Consider the following 25,169-nt stretch of genomic DNA (forward strand, 5'->3'; position numbering starts at 1 on the left):
CGATCAAATCGGAGCAATGACAATGAATTTCATACCATGAACTCCCAGGGAGTATCGTAAGAGGTTCAATTTCTGAAGGGCTGCTTAAATGGATCCCCACTGACCCTCCCCCTATTTTTACTGCATTTACCTCGCTCCTACGCTTATTAATTAAACTATGATCAGTATGTGTGGAGGTGCGTGGCTTAGTGGTTAGGGGTGTCAGCATCATGATCTTAAGATTGTGGTTTCGATTCCTGGATCGGGCGACGCGTTGTGTCCTTGAGCAAAACACTTCATTTCACGTTGCTCCAGTCCACTCAGCTGGCAAAAATTAGTAACGCTGCGATGGACTGGCGTCCCATCCAGCTGGGGAACGCACACGCCATTGAAACCGGGCCCATGAGCCTTGCTAGGCTTTAAAAGGGCGCATTTATTTTTTATGATCAGTATGTGCTTAGCACGTTTGCAGACTTTTGGGCATTCTAAATACCTTCAGGTACATTCAAATCGAGATAGAGAGTCATAACAGGTACGTTTCAAGTGTGGATGTTTATGTTTTATAGTTTATGAAATTTATGGCTAGTTATTTAAATTCACTAACTTCGAAAAAGTAAAAATAGCACTTTAAATTATCTCCCTTGAACTTAACTAGAAAAGTTTTGCTAACCTATTTCTAGACATGCGCAGTAACGATATTTATTCATAAACTTCCGTTAAAGTGCCGGTTCGTTTTCCTTCCTTTTACTGGTATTATTTGTTTATCTCTCAAATAATTATTAATTACTCTTCCAATATGGATCTTAAAAGAAAAGCTTCCGAATCGGTGATTGTTCCGTTTAAGAAACCAAGAAATGAAATCGTTCCTATGCACAGGAAGAATCTATCTGTAGTACAATCGGTGAGATGATGTTTGTGATTCTTGTGTCTGTTTTTGTCTGTTGTTAACCAGTTTGGCTTATTGGAATATATTTTTGTTCAGTTATTTAAATGTGTTCGTATTTTCATTATTTACAAAGTAAACATTAAATCATAAAAAAAGAGACAAACGAACAAATTAAATAGTCAAAAACTAATTGATATTTAGAGCATTAAGTCAATCCCCATACGTATACATATCACGAACCACACGTGTCCAAACTAATATATGTATGTATGTGTATATATATATATATATATATATATATATATATACGTATGTATGTATGTATGCATGTATATATATTCTGAAATGTACAGTATTACACAAATCCATCACGGATAATATACCCACTCTATTGACAGATATACAAATACATCTTTTTCTTGACGACTATTCACATATATATATTCACGAACGAAAGTAACCAGACACTTCTGTACACAACCTTAATATTGGTTATTTTGTTATTAACTGAATTATTCGCTTGTAGTTTACTTTCCTTACTCTGAATTGGAGGTAATAAAGAACAATAGTGACCCAAATCTACTATAATATCAATAATTATTAAGGGAAAAATATCCCTGGGGAGTCTTCTGCATACGGCACCGGCATATAGATCTCTGTAATGTAATTACACTGAATCGAAAAACTGGTTAGCTGTTTTTTTTTTTTTTTTCATGCAGTTAGCAAGCAAGACTTCTGTTTGGTGTTGTTTAAAAGTTAAATATAAGCAAGAATGATAGCTCTAATTACATCAGCTTGTTGCAATTTTCGGAAAATAAAGCTTTGCAGATGGGAACTAATTACTGAAAATCAACGGCCATGTGTTCGTCTTCTTTTACTCCAACTCACTCAGTGAAACATATTCTTTGCAAATGTGAACAGTTAAAAGTGACCCCTAGTTTATTTTTAGATTTTGAATGTTATTAGAGTAGATACTGTCTATTAACTATACGGATTATCTCAGGTAATCGTTCCGGCTTACTATATCATATTTGTGAGATCTTGCCAGATCTCAAAATATAATTAGATAATGGCAGAATCGCTGGCACGCCGGACAAAATGCTTGGCGGCATTTCGTCTGTCGTTACGTTCTCAATTCAATTTCTGCAGAAGCCGACTTTGCTTTTCTTCCTTTCGAGGACAATAAAATAAGTACCTGTTGAACAACGGGACCAATGTAAATGAACTTCCTTCCCTGAAATTCCTGTCTTTGTACCAAAAACCCAAAAGGTGCTATGAATCTTTTTATGATTTCAGTTAGTGCTGTATATTCTTTTGAGTTTATTATGGTAAAGTGTAGAATCGTTTAGCTCCAGTGAAATTGTAAAAAAAAAAAACCAACTATTACCTATGCCAAAAGAATAAAAGGTAAATTTAGTAATTTTTATTATTGAGTAGTTCTAGAAAAGGGTGATACTTGTAACTTTTGAAAGCCTTCCAGACTGGTAAGTTCGAAATAGTTGATGTTCTGTGAATTTCTCTAAGTGAAATTGCAACATCAAACTTTGCATTAGAGTGCTCTATGACGGAATGAGATGACTGGATGGGGATATGTGGTTACTTGCAATTTGGTTTGGCTGACTGGACATTGAACCAGTTTTGGCAACTGTATTTTTTGGCACTTTTTGGCTAACACATACATCCACATGTACACTTACAGAGGGAGTGAGACATTACAGTTTATTTATAACATAATTGATTTAAACATTTCCCTCTCCTCATGTGCATAAAGGGAAATATAGTCACCCGCATAAACAGCGAGAGAGAACATTAGAAACATTGAAACATCTGATGTCAAATAAATCAGGTTGCTAAAATGGCTGCACCAAAAGGTCTTATACCTGATGTACTATATGGTACATTATAGCATCTAATATCAGTATACATATACATGCATTTCAATTCTTGTTGAAATCACCCCCAACAACTGTGTACCATCTTCATCTTTCCACAAACTCACTGCTTATAAACCCATTAGGGATTGAAGTAAACTGGATAAACCAGTTAGCATATTTTAGCACTTTTTTTAGGTAGCTTGATCTAACATTAAATTACTGATGTGTTAAAGTGTTTCATTTCATTGCTATAGCATACTATAAGACATATCTATATATCTCTGTTAGATGTTTGGTAACATTCCAGGAATAGATGTAATAAGGTAAACGTAAAGGTTACCATTTCAAGCCATGCCAACTCATAAAGGCTGGTTTCCATGGTGTATGAATTCCTCACCTGGAGAGGACACCAGTCTGTCGCAGGATTACTCATTTTTGCCAGCTGAGTGGACTGGAGCTATGTGAAATGAAGTGTTTTGCTCAAGAGCACAACATGTCACCTGGTGCAGGAATCTAAACCACAATCTTAATGATCATGAGTCCAACACTCTAACCACTAATCCATGTGCCTCCACTGCTGTAATTTGTGGATGTTATGATTAGATGTTCTTATTTAACTTAGGGCAATTGGAAACAAGATCTGATTATACACTGATAGCAAAGATTACTAACTAAAGACATAGATTTAGTTATGCCTAATCACTGCTAATGCTGAACAATATTCTCTAAAATGAATAATGGAATAAATATATGTTGAATATATTCATGCAAGCATGGCTGTGTGGCAAGAATTTTCCTTCTCAACCTTATGGTCTCTGGTTCAGTCCCACTGTGTGGCACCTTGGGCAAGTGTCTTCTACTACTGCTCCAGGCTAGTCAAAGTCTTGGGAGTAGATTTGTTAGAGGAAACTGTGGAAGCCTATCATTGTTTGTGTTTGTATATATGTGTTGTTATTACCTCTATGCTTTGATTTCATGTAATACTTGTAAATGAATGTCATCATTAGGCAGGCAAGTGGTGCCCTTCATTCTCAGTCTCCTGTGAAAACATAGACATCAGGAAATATTACCTTACTTGGAAACAAGTGCGTGTTGAAGTCAAGAAGGGCTTTAGCCTGTAAAAAAAAAAAATCCACCTTAACAAATTCCATCCAACCCATGCAAGCATGGAAAAGTGGACATTAAATGATGATGATATGTTACATGTTATATCTATTTTTTCAGGGAATTCCTCGAACTTCAAATCTTGAAGCTCCAATAATGCTTCTAACTGGTCATGAAGGTGATATTTTTACTGGAAAATTTTCTCCTGATGGTAGATTTTTGGCAACTTCTGGATTTGATCGAATGATTTGTAAGTTAATTTTTAAAAAAATATATTTCTTATATGCCAAGCAGTGTAAAACAGTTGGTTAAAATAGTGTTGGTCGTAGTGATGGAGCCTGGAATGTACATCTTCATTGAATTTTGCACTATATTCCTGTTAAATTTTTACTTATTGCCCACTTCATCACCCTCTCTCCTATCCACAGTACCATATGTAAAGAGGAATGGCATTTAATCTATCCATATTTCCTCACTCTTCTTTGCTTCCACCTTTACCCTTTTAACACACTTCCTCTCTTCCATCATGATGCCTGTGTAACGAGGGACAGCATCAGACCTTTCCATATTTTGTGTGCTCTACTATCACTCTTTCCATGTGACTCTACATTGACATCTACCATTCCCACCATTGCTTATCTCTGTTGCTAATCATTATTTGTTAGGGTGTTGCACTCATGATTGTGAAATCATGGTTTTGATACCCAGACCAGGCACTTCATCTCATGTTGTTCTGTGTTCACTTCAACATCTGTTATGTAGCACATTGTGCACTTGTACAGGCAATGTTGATCTGATGGAGGCAGTGAGCTAACGTACAGCACAAACATTTGATCACTATAAACCAATCATCTGTACAAGTTGTTCAACAAGAAATTGTAGAACCATCTTACTTGGACTTGAGAGACATGTTTCTTAACATCACCCTTTTTTTTCTTGTTATCCCATCATGTAACTTATCCTCTTTTGCTATTCACTTCTCTCCTTTCTCTACTTATAATTCTTTTCCTCTACCATACTCTATATATTTTCACCACTGTTGCCCTTTTAGCTATCATTCTCTCTTATATATAGTTTCCCAGTTATGTTTGCCTTGGAAACATTGGGAGGATGTCTTGCAACAAACAAAGCAACCCCTCTGGTATTGGTGCCTTGATAAAATGCCTTCAGTACATTCTGTAAAGTAGTTGGTGTTCAGGAGGATATCCACTTTCTGCATCCATGCCAAAAATGATATCTATGAATGAGATATGGTCCTCGAGCCTGTCAATTTGGACCTTCTTATCTTTTCTAGTTTCTGAAGCATAATAAAGTTCCCTTAACCCACTAGCCTTTAAACTGGCCATATCTGGCCTAAATATTCTACCTATTTTATGTTTAGACTAGTCAGATCCTGCCTCTCACATTTAACATACAATAGGTTAACAAGCTGGTAGAATCACTAGCACACTGGGTGAAATGCTTAGCGGTATTTTGTCTGCCTTTACGCTCTGAGTTCGAACTCCTCTGGTGTCGACTTTGCTTTTCATTCTTTTGGGGTCGATTAAATAAGTACCAGTTACACACTGAGGTCGATGTAATCAACTCAATCCCTTTGTCTGTCTTTGTCCCCTCTTTGTTTAGACCCCTGTGGGCAATAAAGAAATAAATGTCATTCTAAAAATGAACATTCACATTATTGAGATCTTGAAGCTCTTAGATAATGCATGATTAATTCAGAACAATCTAAATAAATAAGTATTATATTTGACAGAGTAATCTGAATGCTAAAAGGTTAAAAATACATATTTTTAACCTCAAAATGACCATGGGATGAATACAAAAACCACTGCAAGATTTCATGTTTTCATCATATTCTAATTCTTGTCCTCTTATTCTAGTCGTGATTAAATGTCTATAAGGAAATTTATAATTTTCTTCATTGTAGTTTTTTGGAATGTTTATGGAGAGTGTGATAACCTTGGTGTTCTGCGGGGCCATACTGGAGCAGTTATGGAGGTACATTTTTCTACAGATGGCAGGTGAGTAAAATTCTGTTTATTTCTCTATGTAAATCATGGATATATCTTGTACTTGATTTACTATTATAAAATGTGTGACAGTCAGAGTTGGCTTCATAAAGATTCAGTTGAATTTACACATATCCATTTCTCCATTTTTTATACCCTTCCATGAAATACCTGCTCTGTGAACTGTTCTTTGTAGAAACCTTGTCATGAGGTAATTCTTAAATAAACAAAATATCCAACAAATGGTGAGCTTAGTAAAGTATGGGTTCTGTTGGTGGCTGTTTTTGTATATCACTTGAAAAACTCATGATTGTTTCATTGCTGTTTTAACATCCCCTTTTTCATGCTCTGCATGGGTTGAATGGAATTTGTTGAGGAAGACTTTTTAAGGCTGGATACCCTTCCTGTCACCAACCCTCACCTGTTTCCAAGTAAAGTAATATTTCACCATGGCCAGACATGTTTTCATGGATGATTGGAAACAAATGACACTGTTTGTATGGTGGTAACACATACATCTATCACGTGATGTCAAGCCAAGGAGAAAGTAACATACCTGCACACACACGTGACAAGCTTCTTTCAAATTTCCATCAACCAAATTCACTCATGAAGGATTTGGTCAGCCTGTGGCTATAGTAGAAGACAGTTGCCCAAGGTACCATACAATGGAACTGAATCTGGAACCAGCTGAACACTGGGGTTAATTTAATCCACTTAGCTCCTTACCCTCAAAATTGCTGGACTTGTGTCAAAATTTGAAACCAGTATTATATTAAGCTTATAAATCTGCTTTTTTTTTTTTGCAGCCAGCTGTTTACAGCATCAACAGATAAGAACCTTGCCATTTGGGATGTAGAAGCTGGTGCGCGTATCAAGAAACTGAAAGGGCATCAAGACTTTGTAAATTCCTGTTGCCCTGCACGCCGTGGACCACAGTTAATATGTAGTGGAGCAGATGATGGCACTATCAAGGTTTGTCTCTCTCTTTCTCTCTCTCAGCCAATGCAAAAATTTGTTACAATGGAGACATTACTGATCTTTAAACCTCTCATCTCTCTGTGTAAAGCCCTCTCCTTCCATGGACTTTGTAGTCTTACAAGCTAATGGTGACCAAACTAGTGCTGGTGACATGACATAAAGCACCCTGTACATGCTGTGAAGTGGTTGGCATCAGAAATGGCATCCAGCTATAGAAACCATGCCAAAGCAGTATATATGTATGTATATACGTGTGTGTGTGTGTGTGTCTTTGTGTCATCACCACATGACAACCAGTGTTGGTGTGTTTACATCCTTGTAACTTAGTTGTTCAGCAAAAGAGACCAATAGAATAGGCTTAAAAAATGAAAAAAATGAAAGAAGATAAATAAGGGAGTCAATTCATTTGACTAAAAATTCTTTAAAGCAGTGCCCCAGCATGGCCACAGTCTAATGACTGAAACATGTAAAAGGTGAAAAAAAGATAGTACCTCACCGTCAATTGAATTTATTGCTCATTCGCTTTCATCTAATCCAAACAAGCATTAAATACACAAACCAATATCTGTAACTCCTAATTTATGTTGGCTTAGTTGAGCTAATTATTAGATATATCCACTTATTTGACACCACTGCTAATCTCTAGTCACCATCAGAACTGCTGGACGTAACGAAATAAACTGGATTTAGCAGAGTTGCTGGAGCATAAGACGAAATCTGTTGCAGTATTTATTCTAGTCCTCTGTGCAAGAATTGACACTCTGCATAGAGCATGGAGCATGATGGCCTGTCTCTCTGACAGTTACGATGGCAAATGTTCCATTTGATTTAGTCAGTAGAACAACCTGCTCATGGAATTAATGTGCAGGTGGCTGACAGCCCCACACACATGCATAAATTAGTTCTCAAGGTGATTCAGTGTGACACAGAATGTGTCAAGGCTGGCCTTTTGAATTGCAGGTACAGCTCACTTTTGCCAACTGAGTGAACTGGAGCAACGTGAAATAAAGTTCAAACCAAGTGCCTTCACATGATGGAATATCCAGCATTGTAGACTGATTGGTGATGTGAATGCTTTCAGATATTTGGGTACTTAGGGTCTGTTTGAGTAGTGTTAACTGGAGATATTCAGCAAAGCATTCTGTTCTTTTGTTTCAATGTGCCTTTGAAGGGTTTAGTTGATTTTAATGAACTCCAGGACTTATTTTAAATCTGGTACTTATTCTATTGGTTCTCTTTTGCTGAACCACTAAATTACAGGAATGTGAACAAATCAACATATACAAACACAAAAATGCACACACTTAAACATACATATATAAACATACATATATACATGTAAAAAGTACTCAATACACTCTGTAAAGTGGTTGGCATTAGGAAGGGCATCCAGCTGTAGAAACCATGCCAAAACAGACAATGGAGCCTGGAGTGGCCTCTGGCCATACCAGCTCCTGTAAAACCACCCAACCCATGCTAGTATGGAAACAGTCGTTAAATGATGATGATAACATAACACAAACACACACAGACATAACATTCAAACATGGATTTTCTGTCTAACAGATTCACTTACAAGTTATTGGTTAGTCTGGAGCGATAATAGAAGACACTTGCTCAAGGTACCATGCAGTGGAATTGAACCTGAAACCACATGACAGCAAAAAGGCCTCTTAATCATGCAGCCATGCCTAATTAGAAACTTTTTTTAACATCATCAATACTAACTACTGAAAAGATCGAGCTATGTTAATTACAATTACTGATGTTAAGTTTATTTTAATGAAACCTCTATGTTGCTTGACATGCTGGTAAATTCTGAGTAATGTGAAACAGAGGTGGGAAACTTTTTAGTGCAGTGGGCAAAAATTTACAAAGAAAAAGGTCCACAGGCGGAATGTAAGTTCTAACTCTTATATCTGTGTAGATTTTGTATATATCTATGTATAATTCGATATGGAAGCACTCCGTCGATTACGACGACGAGGGTTCTGGTTGATCCGATCAACGGAACAGCCTGCTCGTGAAATTAACGTGTAAGTGGCTGAGCACTCCACAGACACGTGTGCCCTTAACGCAGTTCTCGGGGATATTCAGCGTGACACAGAGTGACAAGGCCGGCCCTTTGAAATACAGGTACAACAGAAACAGGAAGTAAGAGTGAGAGAAAGCTGTGGTGAAAGAGTACAGCAGGGATCACCACCATCCCCTGCCGGAGCCTCGTGGAGCTTTAGGTGTTTTCGCTCAATAAACACTCACAACGCCCGGTCTGGGAATCGAAACCGCGATCCTACGACCGCGAGTCCGCTGCCCTAACCACTGGGCCATTGCGCCTCCACATAATTCGATATACATTAATAAAGATAAGTTTAACACATTAAATTAATGCGTAACATCTTCATTAACACCGCCATTGAATTTAGCCCATTTATATTACTTATGAGGTATTCTATATTTTTCAGCTAGAGTGTATTTGGGTCTGAATGGGGTGGTACAAACCTAGCCATATGTGTTTTATAGTGAAAACAAAATTTCCATTCAAATGGCAATTACCGGACGAGTTTCTGTTCTTTTACAAAGAAAAAGTTCCACAACGTATGTTGCAAAAAGGCATACGAATGTTGTATAAATTTTATAATCGAAAAACTTACTATATTTTGCACATACAAGTATATCAGCCAGTGGGCAAAATAAAATGGGCTTGTGGGTGCAATCGTGCCTGCGGCGGGGGTTTCCCCACCCCTGCTGTAAAACAAAAGAAAAAAAAACAGGATGGTCATGGCTGGAAAACCATTTGATCATAGGTTTCTGCTCTCTAGACTAGCCTGGTGGCTAAACTAAAATTGCTTTCTGTGTATCTTTTATTCTTTTCACTTGTTTCAGCTATCAGAAGGTGACCATGCTGGAGTTGCACAAATCAACCACAGTACTTTTTTTGTTTTTAAATTTGATACTTGTTCTGTTGGTTCTCTTTTGCCAAACTGCTAAGTTACTGGGATATAAACAAACCAGCACTGGTTGTCAAGTAGTGTCATAGGGACAAACACAAACACACACATATATACACACAACAAACTTCTTTTAGTTCTGTCTACCAAATCCACTCACATGGCTTTGGTTGGCTCAAGGCTATAGGTGGCACTTACCTGAGGTGTCATACAGTGGGACTGAACTTGAACCATGTTGTTGGGGGAGCAGATTCCTTACTACATAGCCACACTGTTAATTATTTTATTGTAAAATATTGGGTTACTCTGTTAAGCACATTTCACAAAGGCGGAGTGTTATTGATTCGGCTCTATGGAAGGTAGCCAACTCTTCTAGGGTTTGAATTCAAAATCCAGACTTAAGAAATGAGCAAAAAGAAGTAAACACTGCAAGGATTTTAGTTTGGCACTTGGTTACTAATTTCGACATAAAGAGTGAAGGATTCTTTCACTGGTTTCAGTCATTTGACTGCGGCCATGCTGGAGCACCACCTTAAGAGGTTTTTAGTTGAAGAAATCAACCCCAGACTTATTCTTTGTAAGCCTAGTACTTATTCTCACGGTCTCTTTTGCCAAACTGCTAGGTTACGGGGACATAAACATACCAGCATCACTTGTCTAGTGATAGTGATGGTGGTGGGGAACACAAATAAAGACACACACATACACATGCTAACATATACAATGGGCTTCTTTCAGTTTCTGCCTACCAAATCCACTTACAAGGTCTTGGTTGGTCCAGGGCTATAGTGAAAGACATTTGCTCAAAGTGCCCCACAGTGGGACTGAACCTTGAACTATGTGGTTGAGAAGCAAGCTTCTTACTACACAGTAATGCCTGCACCTGGTATTTTAAAATGTTATGTTTATGAATTTGTTTTGCAAGATTCCTGATGTGAAATCGTGTATTGAAACAAATATTGTTATATTTCAGGATGGTCGTTTTTTTTTTCTTGCCATATGCACTATGTATTCGTTTTCCATTCATTTATTATTGTTCTTATTTTATCTTATGTCCATTTCACACATCTGTGACCTTTTCAGCTACTCTTTCATCCACGTGTTTCCTCCTGTTCTGTTTAGTCCATCCTGCAATACTTTGAAATGCATTTTCATTAAAGGTACAAAAATAAAATATCTGATTCCACTGTTATTCCTGTTTCAGTTGTGGGATTCTCGGAAGAGAGGAGCTGTACAGACTTTTCAGAATGTTTATCAAGTTACTTCTGTCACATTTAGTGACACTGCTGAACAAATCATTTCTGGGGGTATTGACAACGACATCAAAGTTTGGGATTTAAGGAAGAATGATATCTTATATCGTTTAAGAGGTCACACAGATACACCGACAGGCTTGGAGTTAAGTCCTGATGGTTCTTACTTATTATCCAATGGCATGGATGGTACTGGTAAGTAATGTCCTTTTATTTTTAACAAAGATGATATGAAAATTGTGCAGTATTTTGTTGAAGCTATGTTTTTGTTGCTGTGCAGTGTGTCTTCATGATAATTTTTACCTTAAGCGTTTAGGTTATTCTGTCAAATGTAATGCTTACCATAAATCCTTGAGTATAATACGCAGGGTATTTTTAGGGGGCTGTACTTCTGAAAAACCTAAACCATGTGTATAATACGCACCCCTTCTCTAATTTGAGTCAAGGAGGTCTATATAACGTCCTTGGTTTGTAAAAATGCATACGGTAACGTCCTTTATTATTATTGTATATATAACACAATGCAAATGTGTAGCTTTTTTGTGCATTTTGTTTGCAGAAAATAAAGAAATAACAGTAATAACGTTTAATAAATATTGCTTACTGCAAGTTATGGATGATTCTATTATGACTTCATTGCTTTCAGGCTTAGCTTAAGGTATTTTCGTGCCCGACATCACAAAATGCATCTGAATAAACATTGCCGTTCTGTCTGTCTGTGTGTGTGTCTTCTAGGATCTCAGGCATCCTCCATCCGATTGCACTCAAATTTGATATGTAGATACCAACGGTATCAGGTGTGTATAAGTCTTGAAAAAATTACAAAAATCGATTCCAGGTGAGAATGCAATCGATAAACGTGCATTTGTACGTGCAAGTACATCAGCTGTTGTGATGTACTTACTGGTACTTTAAACTCTTCAATTGTATATTTGTGTGAATAAAATCGTTTTTCTTGGGAATAGAAAAAAAGTCTATCTTTATTTCTTCTTTTGCTAGTGTCTCAAATTTAGGTTAAATCAGTGTTTCTCAAAGAGGAGGCTTATATGACGGACAAGTTGGTTTGAGAAAATTTGGTTTAAATGTTTGACAACTCACCACCGTCCATTGGATGGGGGGCGTTTTGCTCATATATATATATATGTATGTATGTATAGTGTCAACATCCACAAGTAATTACACACACTGTAATTACTTGTGGGTGTTGACACTATTTCACTTGAGCAAAATGGCAAGTGAAGTTTATAAAGCCTTGCCTACATTATGACTGGTCACTGTGCACTTTCAGTGCTCTGGGGAATAAAAAATACCTTACTTATAAAATAGGTATGTGTTGACGATGAGATGAGCATCGTCCAACCCATGTAAGTATGGAAAAATGGTCGTTAAACAAATCCTGTTTTTCCACCTCAGTTGCTGGTAAGATGGCAATGATCTTAGTCGGGGATTACACTTTGTGTAACAGAATTAAACTTCAGTATAACTTGCATAACAAGTAAAGCAATAGCTTTCTGTATGATTTTCTGAATTTTAAAATGTAGATCTTTTGGTTTTACATGTAAAGTGATAAAATAATTTCGTTTTATTTTTAGTGTCTCAAAGTCAAAAGGATAGAGAACTACTTTAGTCATATGACTTAACGCTTTTGTTAGCCTATATCTGTTGAAATACATTGCTTTTGTTTCGGTTAATTTTGAAAATAATGAAGAATTTAGAAAATTACTTTGTGGTTAAGTTGGTGTTTTGAACGTAAATTAACATGAAATTTTCGATGGAATAGTATAATTTACATAATTATGAAACGGAAAGTTTGTATCATAGGCAGAGTGGTAGTGTGACATGGGAGACAACTCCTTATATTTACCTCTTAAATGATGTCAAACCCTGTACTGTCATTTTTAAAACAGCTGTATCTCACCGACCCAGTAATGAAGCATAGGTGTTTCATAAATATATTTTTCAATTTAGATCTTATTTTAGTGTATAATTGGTAACCTTAGATTGAACAATAACTTTGTTTGGATGTTTGAAATTTTGATTTTGTAGTTGATATAGAATGTCAAGGTGGAAACTAGGTGGAAAAACGAATCCATTTTACTGTTTTCGTGATCTCACTTTTAATCTCATTTGATTTTTCTTTCATGCTGCTTTTGTAAACCTGCACAAAAATACTTTAAAAAATATACGCTTATACTTTTATTTTGATAAATTATAAATACATTACTTAAATATTTGATATTTGGATTGGAGTTGAGTGATTTCTGGCTAAGTTTGATTACACATTTTTACCACCATTTTCTCTCCTCTTTTCCAACTGGGGTGGCCATGTATCTCCTCCACAGCAATACACCTGTTTCTGTCCTCCTATCATACTTCCATCAGACACAAAGCCACCTCCCTAAATACTCACCCCATGTTTCATTTGAAGGTTCTTAGTCTTGCTAGTTACTTGGCAACTTCACTGGTGCTGTGCCATGTCAGAAGCACCTAGTACACTTTGTAAAGTGGTTGGTATTAGGAAGGACATCCAGTCATAGAAACTATGCCAAAGCAGACAGAGCTGGACACTGTCCTTGCTCAACATTCCTAACAAACCATCTAACCCATGCCAGCATGGAAAATGGACATTAAATGGTGTTGCCTCTTAATATTCCCATCAAAAACTACAAGGTTCATATCACATTGTTTGCTTAACTATTTCTCTAAATAGTTTACAGATTTTCCTTACAAAGCTGATTACAAAGTGATTAAGTAATTTTCCCTCTTATTTTCATTCTTGTCCTATTTAACCCTTTTAGCATTGAAACTGGCCATATCTGGCCTGAATATTCTACTTGTTTTATGTTTAAACTGGCCAAATCTAGCCTGTTACACCTACCTTACAATCAGGGCTACAAGATAATGCATGGTTAATACAAAACTGCATGAATAAGCATTACACTTGATAGGGTAATCTGAACGCCAAAGGGTTAAATAACATTAAATCATGGGCTAGAAATTGGTATGTGTTATTTATTAATTACTTCTAATAGTTAATTTATTTTAATTTAGGTGTTTTCACTTTTTCTTTCATTTTTTTCCAGTGCGAATTTGGGATGTACGACCATTTGCACCTCAGGAGCGATGTCTGAAATTGTTTCAGGGACATCAACATAGCTTTGAGAAAGTAAGATGTTTATACTTCCTTATTGATACAGTTTGTCAATTTGCATGCTTCATGACCACTGTACATACATCTGCTGTTAAAGACTATTGTATGGTTGTAGAAGCAATTAGTGTAACTACTTCTACTCAATCAATCTCTCAACTGAAATTTTTACCTGGTTTGGATAACCCTGACATTAGGCAAATATGCCATACTTATACTATTTGTGGCTTCAAAATATGGAAACCTCCCTAACTCAACAAGTTAAACTGACAAGCAGGAAAGACATAGTTATCATTGCTATTAAGTACCCATAGGTGCAGGCACAGCTGTGTGGTAAGAAGTTTGTTTCCCAACCACATGGTTCCAGGTTCAGTCTCATTGCATGGCACCTTGTGCAAGTGTCTTCTAATATAGCCTCAGGCCAACCAAAATCTTGTGAGTGGATTTGATAGACGGAAACTGAAAGAAGTCTGTCGTATATGTGTGGCTTTTGCACCCCCATCACTACTTGACAACTGGTGTTGGTGTGTTTACGTCCCTGTAAATTAGCGGTTCAGCAAAAGTGACCGATATAATAAGTCTAGGGGGTTGATTTGTTTGACTAAAACACTTCAAGGCAGTGCTCCAGCATGGCTGCAGTCAAATGATTAAAACAGGTAAAAGAATAGATAGCTATGTTTGAGCAAAAGAGTTTTTGGCATGGATTTAGTTGATCACATATTTTGAAACAAACGTATCCAGCATCTGGATTTACTATACATTTCTGTTTGCACACTTGTTTCTAATTCCTTAGCAATTCAGCCTTAAATTTTGATTGGCTAAAGTTAAAGCCTGTGTGAAATGCATTATCCTTATTAGATGTGGAATACCCTCCACTTAATGATGATTAACATGTTTATTCTTAATACATTCTGGCAGAGTCAGATGCAAATATTTTAGTCACTGTTGTGTGTGTCACAGAAGAATAGCTTCACTTTTCTACAATGACAGTTTATTCACAACATACTTGACTCATTGATGCAAGGGATTCTGGGACATTGGTTTTTAACAAATTTTCTCATCAGCAACAAGGATCCAGACTGTTAAGCTTATATATATAAGTCACTGGCTTTGTTTATAATTTCAGCTAACAAAACTGTTTGCTGATCAGTGCTGATCTCTGCCAACCAATAAAAACTATTTGCAGTGTACAATGAAACCTGAAGTGAATATATAGAAATCATTGTTTCAGATTTCGCTGTACTCAGTGCAAATAATGATTTTTTTAAATCTACAATTAAACTAATTTAGAATTATGCATTCCATTTCTTAGCTATATTGCAAGTGCTAGAGTGTGAATTTGGTTCTTTATCAACTATTGTTGAATATTTGTCAGTTTTTAATATTTCTCATTCGTTACAGAACTTACTGAGATGTTCTTGGTCATCTGATGGGCGTAAGATCTCTGCTGGCTCCGGTGATCGATTTGTATATATTTGGGATACAGCAACACGACAGATTTTGTACAAATTACCGGGTCACACTGGCTCTGTGAATGAAGTAGACTTTCACCCTCATGAACCAATTGGTAAATATGTTTTTAATAATTTATATAATAATCTGCTTGTTCATTTGCCTGTTATACTTTAGTTTGTTAGAGAGGTGGATTGAGTGAGATGTGGAGTTAAAGTGAGAGAGAGAGAGAGGGGAGGAGTTTGAGTAGAGAAGAAAGGAGGAAGAAGTAGAGAAAGATGTATAATAAGGCCAAATGTGTAATGTGGTTAGTTGAAGTGAGAGAAAAAGACAGCAAGAGAATAGAGGGAGAGAGAAGTGTTAATGACATGCTGTTGGGTGGGGAGGGAAAGGTGAAGAGAAAGAGAGAAATGTTAAAGACACGAAGAGGGAAATGACAAGGTTAAAACGTTTGTTGAAGAGAAAAAGAAATATAAAGTGTTAGCAGAGGGAAATTTCAAAATCATATACAGGGTGGCCTAAAAGTAGGTTTAAAAGTGCCTACGTGATAACTGTAAACCTACTTTTGGGCCACCCTGTATATGATTGTGACTGAAAGAGAAATAACTTTGCAAAATAAAAATGCAAATTATCCTTTCTTTTTTAAATAGCTTCTGTTAATCTTTTTCATTCTGTGGAATTTTCATGGGTCTCGCTAGTATTTCATAATAAAACTATAATTATTTAAAATACTTTTAAAAAAAATCTGAGTTTAAAAATACACTCGGGCATTAAATGATGATAATGATGTCAGATACACACATAACTTTATAAATAAAATTATGTATCTGACATAACTTTATAAATAAAGTTATGTCAGATACATAATTTTATTTATAAAGTTATGTGTGTATCTGACATCATTATAAAGTTATGTCAGATACATAATTTTATTTATAAAGTTATGTGTGTATCTGACATCATTATCATCATTTAATGCCCGTTTTCCATGCTGATATGGGTAGGACATTTGATAGAGACTGGCAAGTCAGAAGACTTCACTAAGCTTGGCTGACTGTTTTGGTATGGTTTTTATGGCTGGATGCTCTTCCTAATGCCAACCACTCTACAGATTGTACTGGGTACTTTTATGTGGCACCAGCACTGGTGAGGTCAACCAAATAACTGTGTGTATAAATGTAACTATAAAAGTATTGAACCTTCTTTCTGATTATGAACCATTATTCTTTCTCCTACAAAAATATGAGAATACTACATTGGCCTATTCTTATATATATATTAGTTGAACTGTTAATTTGGTTACTTGTCAAATAATCTGCAGTCTTTAATAGTAACTATAATAAAATCAGTGGGCTTTGTGTGTGGCTGTGTGGTTAAGAAGTTTGCTTCCCAACCACATGGCTTTGGGTTCAAATTACTATAGCTCTGCACTAACCGAACCCTTCTAAGTGGATTTGGTGGACAGCAACTGAAAGGAGTCCATCTGTCTCTATCTACCTGTATATATCTATCATCATCATCATCATTTAAAGTCTGCTTTTCTTGCTGGCATGGGTTGAATGGTTTGACATGGCTTAACAGAGCTAACTATATTCCAACTGTTTGTTATGCAGCACCTGTACAGGTGCGTTAACACAACACTGGCACAGGTACTTCTTAAGTGGTACTGGCACTTGAAAGGACAAGCCTGTGTGGAAGACAGTGATTTTACTTAACTTGACATGTCTTATCAGGTACAGCAAAATGCCACATCTCCCAGTTCCTTGTCATTTCCTCAGTGAGGTCCAGCATCTGAAGATCCTTTCTCACCACTTCATCCCATGTTTTCCTGGGTCTACCCCTTTCACAGCTACCCTTTACAATTAGAGCTCGGTGCTTCTTTATGCAGCTGTCCTCATCCACATATATATAATAAATCTAAGCAGTTTCCTCTAGATCTGTCTGATGTTCACATGTAATATGTTACATCACGAATATAATTGGTTGTGTATCTGAATCATGTATTTTTGAAATACCACCTCCATTCTTGGGCTTACTATGTATACATATACATATACACACACACACATTATTGGCTTCTGTGCTGGTGGCACATAAAAAAAGCACTATCCGAATGTGACCGATGCCAGCTGGCTGGCTTCCGTGCCGGTGGCACGTTAAAAGCACCAACCGATTGTGGCCGATGCCAGACTCCCCTGGCACCTGTGCAGGTGGCATGTAAAAAGCACCCACTACACTTGCGGAGTGGTTGGCGTTAGGAAGGGCATCCAGCTGTAGAAACACTGCCAGATCAGACTGGAGCCTGGTGCAGCCCCTGGCTTCCCAGACCCTGGTCGAACTGTCCAACCCGTGCTAGCGCGGAAAACGGATGTTAAACGATGATGATGATGATATATATATATCAATCCTAAATAACTCGAATAAAAATGGCGAAAAAAACAATAGAAATTCTAGGTTAATGTATTGGGTCATCCCATAAATAATGTGCTTTTTTTTATACTTCTTTTACTTTTCAAAATTAAGAACAAAGTTCATTTTTAATCTAAAATATACTCTTTATTTTCAACAATGCTCATCCTTGTATCTGGTAGACTTGCAAGGCCCTTCTTCCAAAATTCACTCGTCCATGATGAAAAATACTCCTCCAGTACTGTTCTGACCTCATCTGCAGAATTCATGTTTTTTTCTGTTCAAGTAATTTTGAAGTCTGCGGAATAAATGATAATCAAATGGAGCAATCTCTGGCGAATATGGCGGGTGGGGCATCATTTCCCATTTAAACTGCTCCAGCCTTTGGAATGTCATCCTCATTGCATGTGGCCAAACATTATCCTGATGGAATAATACCATTCATCTTGAAACCAAAAATGGTTGTTTTTCTTCTAGTGCTGACTTAAGTCACTCAAACTGCTCACAGTAGATCTCCTTTGCTATCATTTGGTTTGGGTTTAAAAGTTCAAAGTGGACTAAACCTTCATATCCCACCAAACATAACAACACCTTATGTGGGTGAAGACCTTCTTTAGCCTGGGGTGTCTGTGTTTCTCTTTTTCCCATTGTCTTCGGTGTTTAACATTTTTATAGAGAAACCATTTCTCATCACCAGTCACTATTTTGTCCAAAAAAGGTTCATTCATGAGATGTGACAGCAAAGAAGAGCAAACATTCACTCTCTGCACACGATTAGAATTGGAAAGTTTGTGAGGAACTCATTGACCCAATTTGTTGACTTTTCTGATGGCATGCAGGTGGCGATGAATGGTTGAATGACCAAATCCAGGCTTTTCTGCTAGTTCCTCTACAGTTACGATGGGATTTTGTTTCACCAGGGTTTGCAGGATGTCTTCGATTTGTACAGATCTTCTAGGCTGTAGTTTCTGGCTTGGAATTTCTGGAACCACCATTGACACTGGCTTATGCTTATTGTCCTATCCCCATATACAGCATTAATATTCCTTGCACCTTCCATTGCATTGTTGCCTTTATTGAACTCATAAAGCAAAATATGTCGAATATGCACCTTTGTCACTTCTATTATAGCTTTGAAAAAATATCTGTTAAAATCGAACTGCACTCTTCAAAACTTGCACTAAGAATAAGGTAAAATTACTACTTGCTTTTATAGCAAGTTGATGCAGGTAGTTTATCTCGCCCCCTCTAACTTTTAGTTCATGCAATTGACAAAAAACCACATTATTTATGGGATGACCCAATATTATGCTGTGAAGAAGAGATACTGGCATTTTAGACAGTTATCTTTTATCAAAAATAGAAGGAAGCAAAAGTGAGGAAAAAGACATCTTCTAGAAGAAAAAATGTGTAATGCAGTGTTATTAAGAATGAAGCTAGTAATTAATGGTAAGCAGATTTATCATCACTTAAATTCTGTTTTCCATGCTGCCCTGGATTGGATGGTTTGATAAATTCCAGCAAACTGCAATGTCAGCTTTAGCTTGATTTCTACAGCAGCATGCCCTTCCTAATGCCAACCACTTTACCATGGGTAGTGGTTGCTTTTTTTTTTTTTTTCATGCCATTGGTAACTTGCAAGAAAAGAAAAGTAGAGCAGAAGGAAAAGGAAAGCTCCACCCCTCGATTAAGTGGGAGGGATATCAAAAGGTTGAGAGGTATATTGCTATAGAGTAGATGCATGAGTACCCAACATTATATAGGGATGGGTGTAAGCAGCTGGAAAGAATATAGATGATGGTGACTAGATGCCAGAGCATCTCAGAATAAACAGTGCTATGTGGAGGAGAAGTAGCAGATGGTCATAAATCAGGTAGATTTTGAGGTTTTTATTAAGAGATGCTGCTTTAGATGGAGTAATTACAGTTGCATTTCATAATTAATATATTTTCATGTTTTCTTTTTCAGTTATGTCATGTTCAAGTGACAAGAAAATCTACCTTGGTGAAATAGCTTGAAGATATTAAATTTTCATTCATGTGGTTTAAGAGGTTAAAAAGAAAAAGATCCTCATTTTGTCTCGACTGTTCATATGTCACTCATTTATTTCTTATCAATGCCTTGTCCCTCTCTTGTCAATTTGAAACATTCTCACAGACAATATTACTTATCCCTTTTATGTAACAGAAGCAGTATTAGATTTAAATAAATAGCCATCTATGTATCATACTTAATGTAAATACATTCTTGAAAGGCGAATTTACTGTGGTATTTGTCTGGAGGCAACATCTCTAATGAATGTGTTGTGCTGGAAAATGCAATATATGTTAGGTGCAGACAAAAATCGCCCTAGCAGGAGCTAGTGAGAACATTCGATACATTTCTGCTTCATTGAGCATTGTCAATAGCATGTACTCAAAACCAGATGCTTGTTAAGACAAAAATTTTCACCACCTAATATATAGGAAAACAGTGAATAAACACTGATGTTACAAATAGCTCAATAAAAATCTGTTATATGGAACAGGATAGTAGATTAAAATAGTAATTTATGTATCATACTTCATGTAAACGTGTATTTATATTATGATACATAGATTTTTTAAACATAGTTATATAGCTTTCTGCTCTGTTATTGTATATTTGAGGTAAAATAGTGGTGGAATTGCAGTGCTTGATCAACACATCGTCATAGGTTCCTGTTTTACAACAGTCAAGGTGTTGTGTTCCTCATTAAGAAATTTGTGGCTCCTACTGCTCTGTTGAGCAGTTGGGAATAGGAAAGGCATTTATGTTTCAACATAATCCATCCATGGGAGCAGAGTAAAATAGCTGTCATATACAGGCATAAATCCTTATGGTAAATGGGAATGAAATGTTTGAAAATGAGATAACTTACTATTCTACTAGTGTTTTATACTATGTACTGGATAAAAGCTTGGTAAAAATAAATTTCTAACTGATATATAACCTGTTACATATACTAAGGCAGTCATACACCAATTAGAAATTATGATTTCATCTGCAACTTTTGGTTTTTCTATCCTTTATATCTATCATATAATTTCATTCACCACCACCTTATTGAAAACTGAATACTGATGTGTGAGCTTCCTATGTCGAACCAACACAAAATATTTTCAAGTATTTACAATTATTTTTTTAATAAAACATTTGAAACAAAATAAAAAAACAAACAAAACTCACCAGATCTCTTGTTAATTTTTTTTCATCATGTACTTGTTTCAGTGATAGAGTTGCAGCCTTCAAGGGTTTCTTCAAACAAATTGACCCCAGTACTTAATATTTTAAGTCTAATACTTTATTGTCTTAGTTTGTTTTGTTGATTTGCTAAGGTATGGGGATGTAAACAAACCATCACTGGTTGTCAAGTGATGGGGGAACAAACAGAAAACACATCTCTCTCTCTCTCTCTCTCTCTCTCTCTCTCTCTAATATATATATATATATATATATATATGAAAGCATGTTGCTTAGTGGTTAGGAATGTTCAACTTAGAATCATATGGTTGTGAGTTCAATTCCTGATGGCACGTTTTGTCCTGGAGCAAGACACTTTATTTCATATTTGTTCCAGTCCACTCAGCTGAAATGGAGAGTTGCTGAAGAGATGACAAAGATTTCCAGGCAAAGGATATAAAAATAAGAACAATAATTAATCTGAAGTGATGAACAAATATTATAGTGCAGGTGTTTATTTGGTGCAAAAAAAAACAAAAAAACCCCCCAAAATTTCAATGACCATCTAAAAATATAACAAATTACAGAAAGGCTTTACTGTTTGTTTAGCCACCAGGTCAGCTCTGATTAAGTGAGTGACCCTATAATCAAAAGGCATTCCAGTCATGACCATATTGTATTTTTCTTTTAAGAGTATCTACGTTTACAATTATCCAATGTGTTCTTCCTTTTTAAAAACAGTAAAGTGATTTGGCTGCTACTTCTAGCATATCAGTAGACCATTTATGTGGCATCTTTTGTTTTATAACTGATGAGTTTAAAATGTGTAACCCATGTGAAAGCTTGCTGCAAAACTGGGAATAATAATAAAAAAAACAAAAATATATAAGTACAGGTAGTCAAACTTTAATTATTTTTACCTTACCAAAAAGAAATGACTACAAAACTCCGAGCTGTGGTTAGTTAGTTAATTAATTATTTATTTAAACATGAACATCGCTCTATTTCGAAGGCACTATAATGAATAACTTAAATGTCGTAAGTTTATATGCAGGAATAAAGATTTATCCCCCTTGCATCGTGTAAATTCCGACCATTTCAATCTTGTCGCTGTATTTCTAACTGTAAATCCCAATCACTGTATTTTAAATTAAGTGTGAAAATATTAAAAAAAAATTGGAAGGATTGAATAAAATAAACATCTTTTTACATTATTAGTCTGGTGCATGAAATATAACATATACAAGTTCTTAGAAACTATAGTGACTAGTTTTCAGAACACTTTCAATCAAGAGTCAAAATATTGAAAAGGTTGCAAGACACAACGAAAATTTTAGAAAAATAAAAATAAGAAAAAGGTGGAAATTTTACCGGTGAGTAAGGCACAAAAAGAAAATTACTCTCCCCAGACACAACAGAATATGCTTCAACACACGAACTCCTATTCAGAATCTTGCAAACCAAATCCAAAAACGAAATTTAAATCAAGAGTTTTTTTTTTTCTATTATAGAACCCAGAGCAAAGAATCAAAACTGACATTTATTTATTTTATTGTTTTTAACAATTTTAAGTTCCTGACAAACATGCTTTTGAAGAACCAAGCCTGTATTATAATTTAGTTTTCCCAGTTAAAGCCATTTGATTTTACTTTTTGCATGTAATGCCTTTGGCGAAGGCACAAGTATCTCAATATTTTTTTTTAATAATGAAATTATTGTATACAGTGCTCAGGTGCATCACAACTTGTCAAAAGTGCATATAAAGCATATGCAGTAATGTACAAATGTCTGGAAAGTGAACAGTGAATGAGTCAGATACATGCTTGCATGTGTATGGAGGGGAGAAAATCAGGTGTAGTGTCTGCGAATCTCAGGAAGCATGGAAGTTTTGAAAAGGATGCAGTGCTCCGACAACTAACGACATATGCCGGCAGTTTGTTCCATACTTCAGCAACTCATGTCAATCTGTAGGCTATTGTATAGAGTCAGAAGTTTTTTAACATTTTGGTACCTTATTTGCTTTATTCATCAAGTAACAACAGAAGCAGTCTAGAAGTAGAGGCCATCGTGTTGTACTGGCTGAAGCTAGTTCTTTGATCCCACACTGATCAGTTCTTGTCCTTTGAGGTGAAGAATTATTTCACTGAAGTTTCCACCTCCTCTTGGTTGATGAAGTGTTGCAGGCACAGGAAGTGAGCCATCAATTGGAACAAATAATAATCTGAGGGAGCTTGGTCCAGACTATATGCTGGGTATGGCATCAGTTTGATTCTCTCAGTTTCCTACAGTTTATTCTGGGTCGTTTGAGCAGTGTGAGGTCTTGCGTTACCTTGCTGCAGAAGAGTTCGCTTTCTGTTAAGCGATGCTGGGTATTTTCGCTGCACAGTGGCATACATCTACTCCAGCAGTTTGGAGCATAGGTTGGCATCGATGGTTCAACCGTCTGGAACAAACTCATAGTGAATTATCCCTTTATAATTCCACCAGGTGCAGAGTATTACCTTTTATTCAAAACGCCCATGTTTGGTGACAATTTCCAGAAACTGGCCCTTGCTTAAGCACTGCTTATGCGCATTAGGATTGTAGAAAAATATCTCCCTTGGGTTATTATTTCTTCCAATCCATGGCTTGCTTCCTGCACTTGCAATGCTTCATCAGCCATGAGGATGTGGAAGCTTCAGCGAAGGAATTCTTTGCCTTGAAGGACAAGAAATGGCAGAAAGGTGGCTTTAGATGGTGCAACACAATGATCTCTACTTTGAATGCTAGACTTCTTTTAGTTGTAACTTGATGAATAGAGCATATAAGTTATCAAAATATTACAAAACTGTTGACTCAACACAATATGTTCCAAGTGGAAAAAGAAATATTTTCACTCAGCTTCAGGGATTTACTATTATCATCATCATTTAACGTCCGCTTTCCATGCTAGCATGGGTTGGACGTTTCAACTGGGGTCTGGGAAGCCAGAAGGCTGCACCAGGCCCAGTCTGATCTGGCAGTGTTTCTACCAGATCAGACTGGGCCTAGTGCAGTCTATATTATTGAGCCCAGAGAAAGAGAGAGAAATGAAAGCTAAAGACAAGTTTGGCAGGGTTTTGAATGTAGGACCAAGACAAGATACACTAACAAAACTTCTTTCCATTTAACTCTTTGGCATTTAAACTGACCATATCTGACCCAAATATTCCACCTGTTTAATGTTCAAACTGTCACAACTTGGCCTCTTGCACAATATTTTAAAACTATATAATCACATCATTGAAATCTTAAAGCTACAAGATAATACATAATTAATTCAAAACAATGCAAATTAATAAATATTAAATTTGACAGAGTAATCTGAATGCTAAAGGGTTAAATATTAAACAGCTGAAACAGAAAAGTACAATTCATTTCTAAGTCATTTAAATTTTTTTTTTATCTTTGTTTAACCCTTTCAATTCCAACCCACCTCTGACCACTCTTGGTTCTACGATACAAATTCCCTGTTTTAAAGTGATCTTAATTAAATCCTTCCATTAAAATTTCATATTAATTTATATCCAAAACACCAGCTTAATAAAGAAAATGTGATATTAGTAAATTCTTCATTATTTTTGAAAATTAGTTAAAACAAAGACAGAGTGTTTCAACAGAAATACTGTAAAAAAAAAAGGGGGTTAAAATGAAAATGGAATACTTGAAGTAGACCTTATCTTTAATGAGGCCATACACAAAGATGAGGTTTGGATGGCGGTCCTTTCAAACACTCTTGTAATTCTTCGCAGCCTGGAGGTGACCAGTTCTAAGGAGGTGGGAAAGAAAAATAAGAAACAAACCTCAAAACAGTTTTTCATTTTAAATGAATATTACAACAAATTAAAACAATGAAAATAAAATATCTCAACATGTATTAGTAAATGTAGACATGTATACATATGAC

The 25,169-nt window shown here is 36.1% G+C and overlaps 2 protein-coding genes across 2 annotated transcripts in view; one reads left to right on the forward strand and one right to left on the reverse strand.

Annotated features, from left to right (window-relative positions):
- Positions 1-682: 682 nt before the first annotated feature.
- LOC115215624 (U5 small nuclear ribonucleoprotein 40 kDa protein) lies at positions 683-21,258 on the forward strand. Its single transcript, XM_029784858.2, has 8 exons — positions 683-880; positions 3,964-4,093; positions 5,771-5,864; positions 6,662-6,827; positions 10,986-11,229; positions 14,118-14,200; positions 15,584-15,749; positions 20,012-21,258. Exons 1-8 carry the CDS (start codon positions 776-778, stop codon positions 20,059-20,061), a joined length of 1,038 nt encoding a protein of 345 aa, XP_029640718.1. The 5' UTR covers positions 683-775; the 3' UTR covers positions 20,062-21,258.
- A 3,328-nt stretch (positions 21,259-24,586) lies between these two features.
- The window catches only part of LOC115215877 (N-acetylgalactosamine-6-sulfatase-like), a 40,144-nt gene continuing 39,561 nt past the window's right edge, over positions 24,587-25,169 (reverse strand). Inside the window, exon 14 of the mRNA XM_029785221.2 lies at positions 24,587-25,031. Within this exon, the coding sequence (XP_029641081.1) occupies positions 24,945-25,031 (87 nt within the window). The 3' untranslated portion in view covers positions 24,587-24,944. The remainder of the gene's footprint in view (positions 25,032-25,169) is intronic.

The sequence above is a fragment of the Octopus sinensis genome, linkage group LG9 (genome assembly GCF_006345805.1).
Source record: "Octopus sinensis linkage group LG9, ASM634580v1, whole genome shotgun sequence".
Taxonomy (NCBI): Eukaryota; Metazoa; Mollusca; class Cephalopoda; order Octopoda; family Octopodidae; genus Octopus; species Octopus sinensis.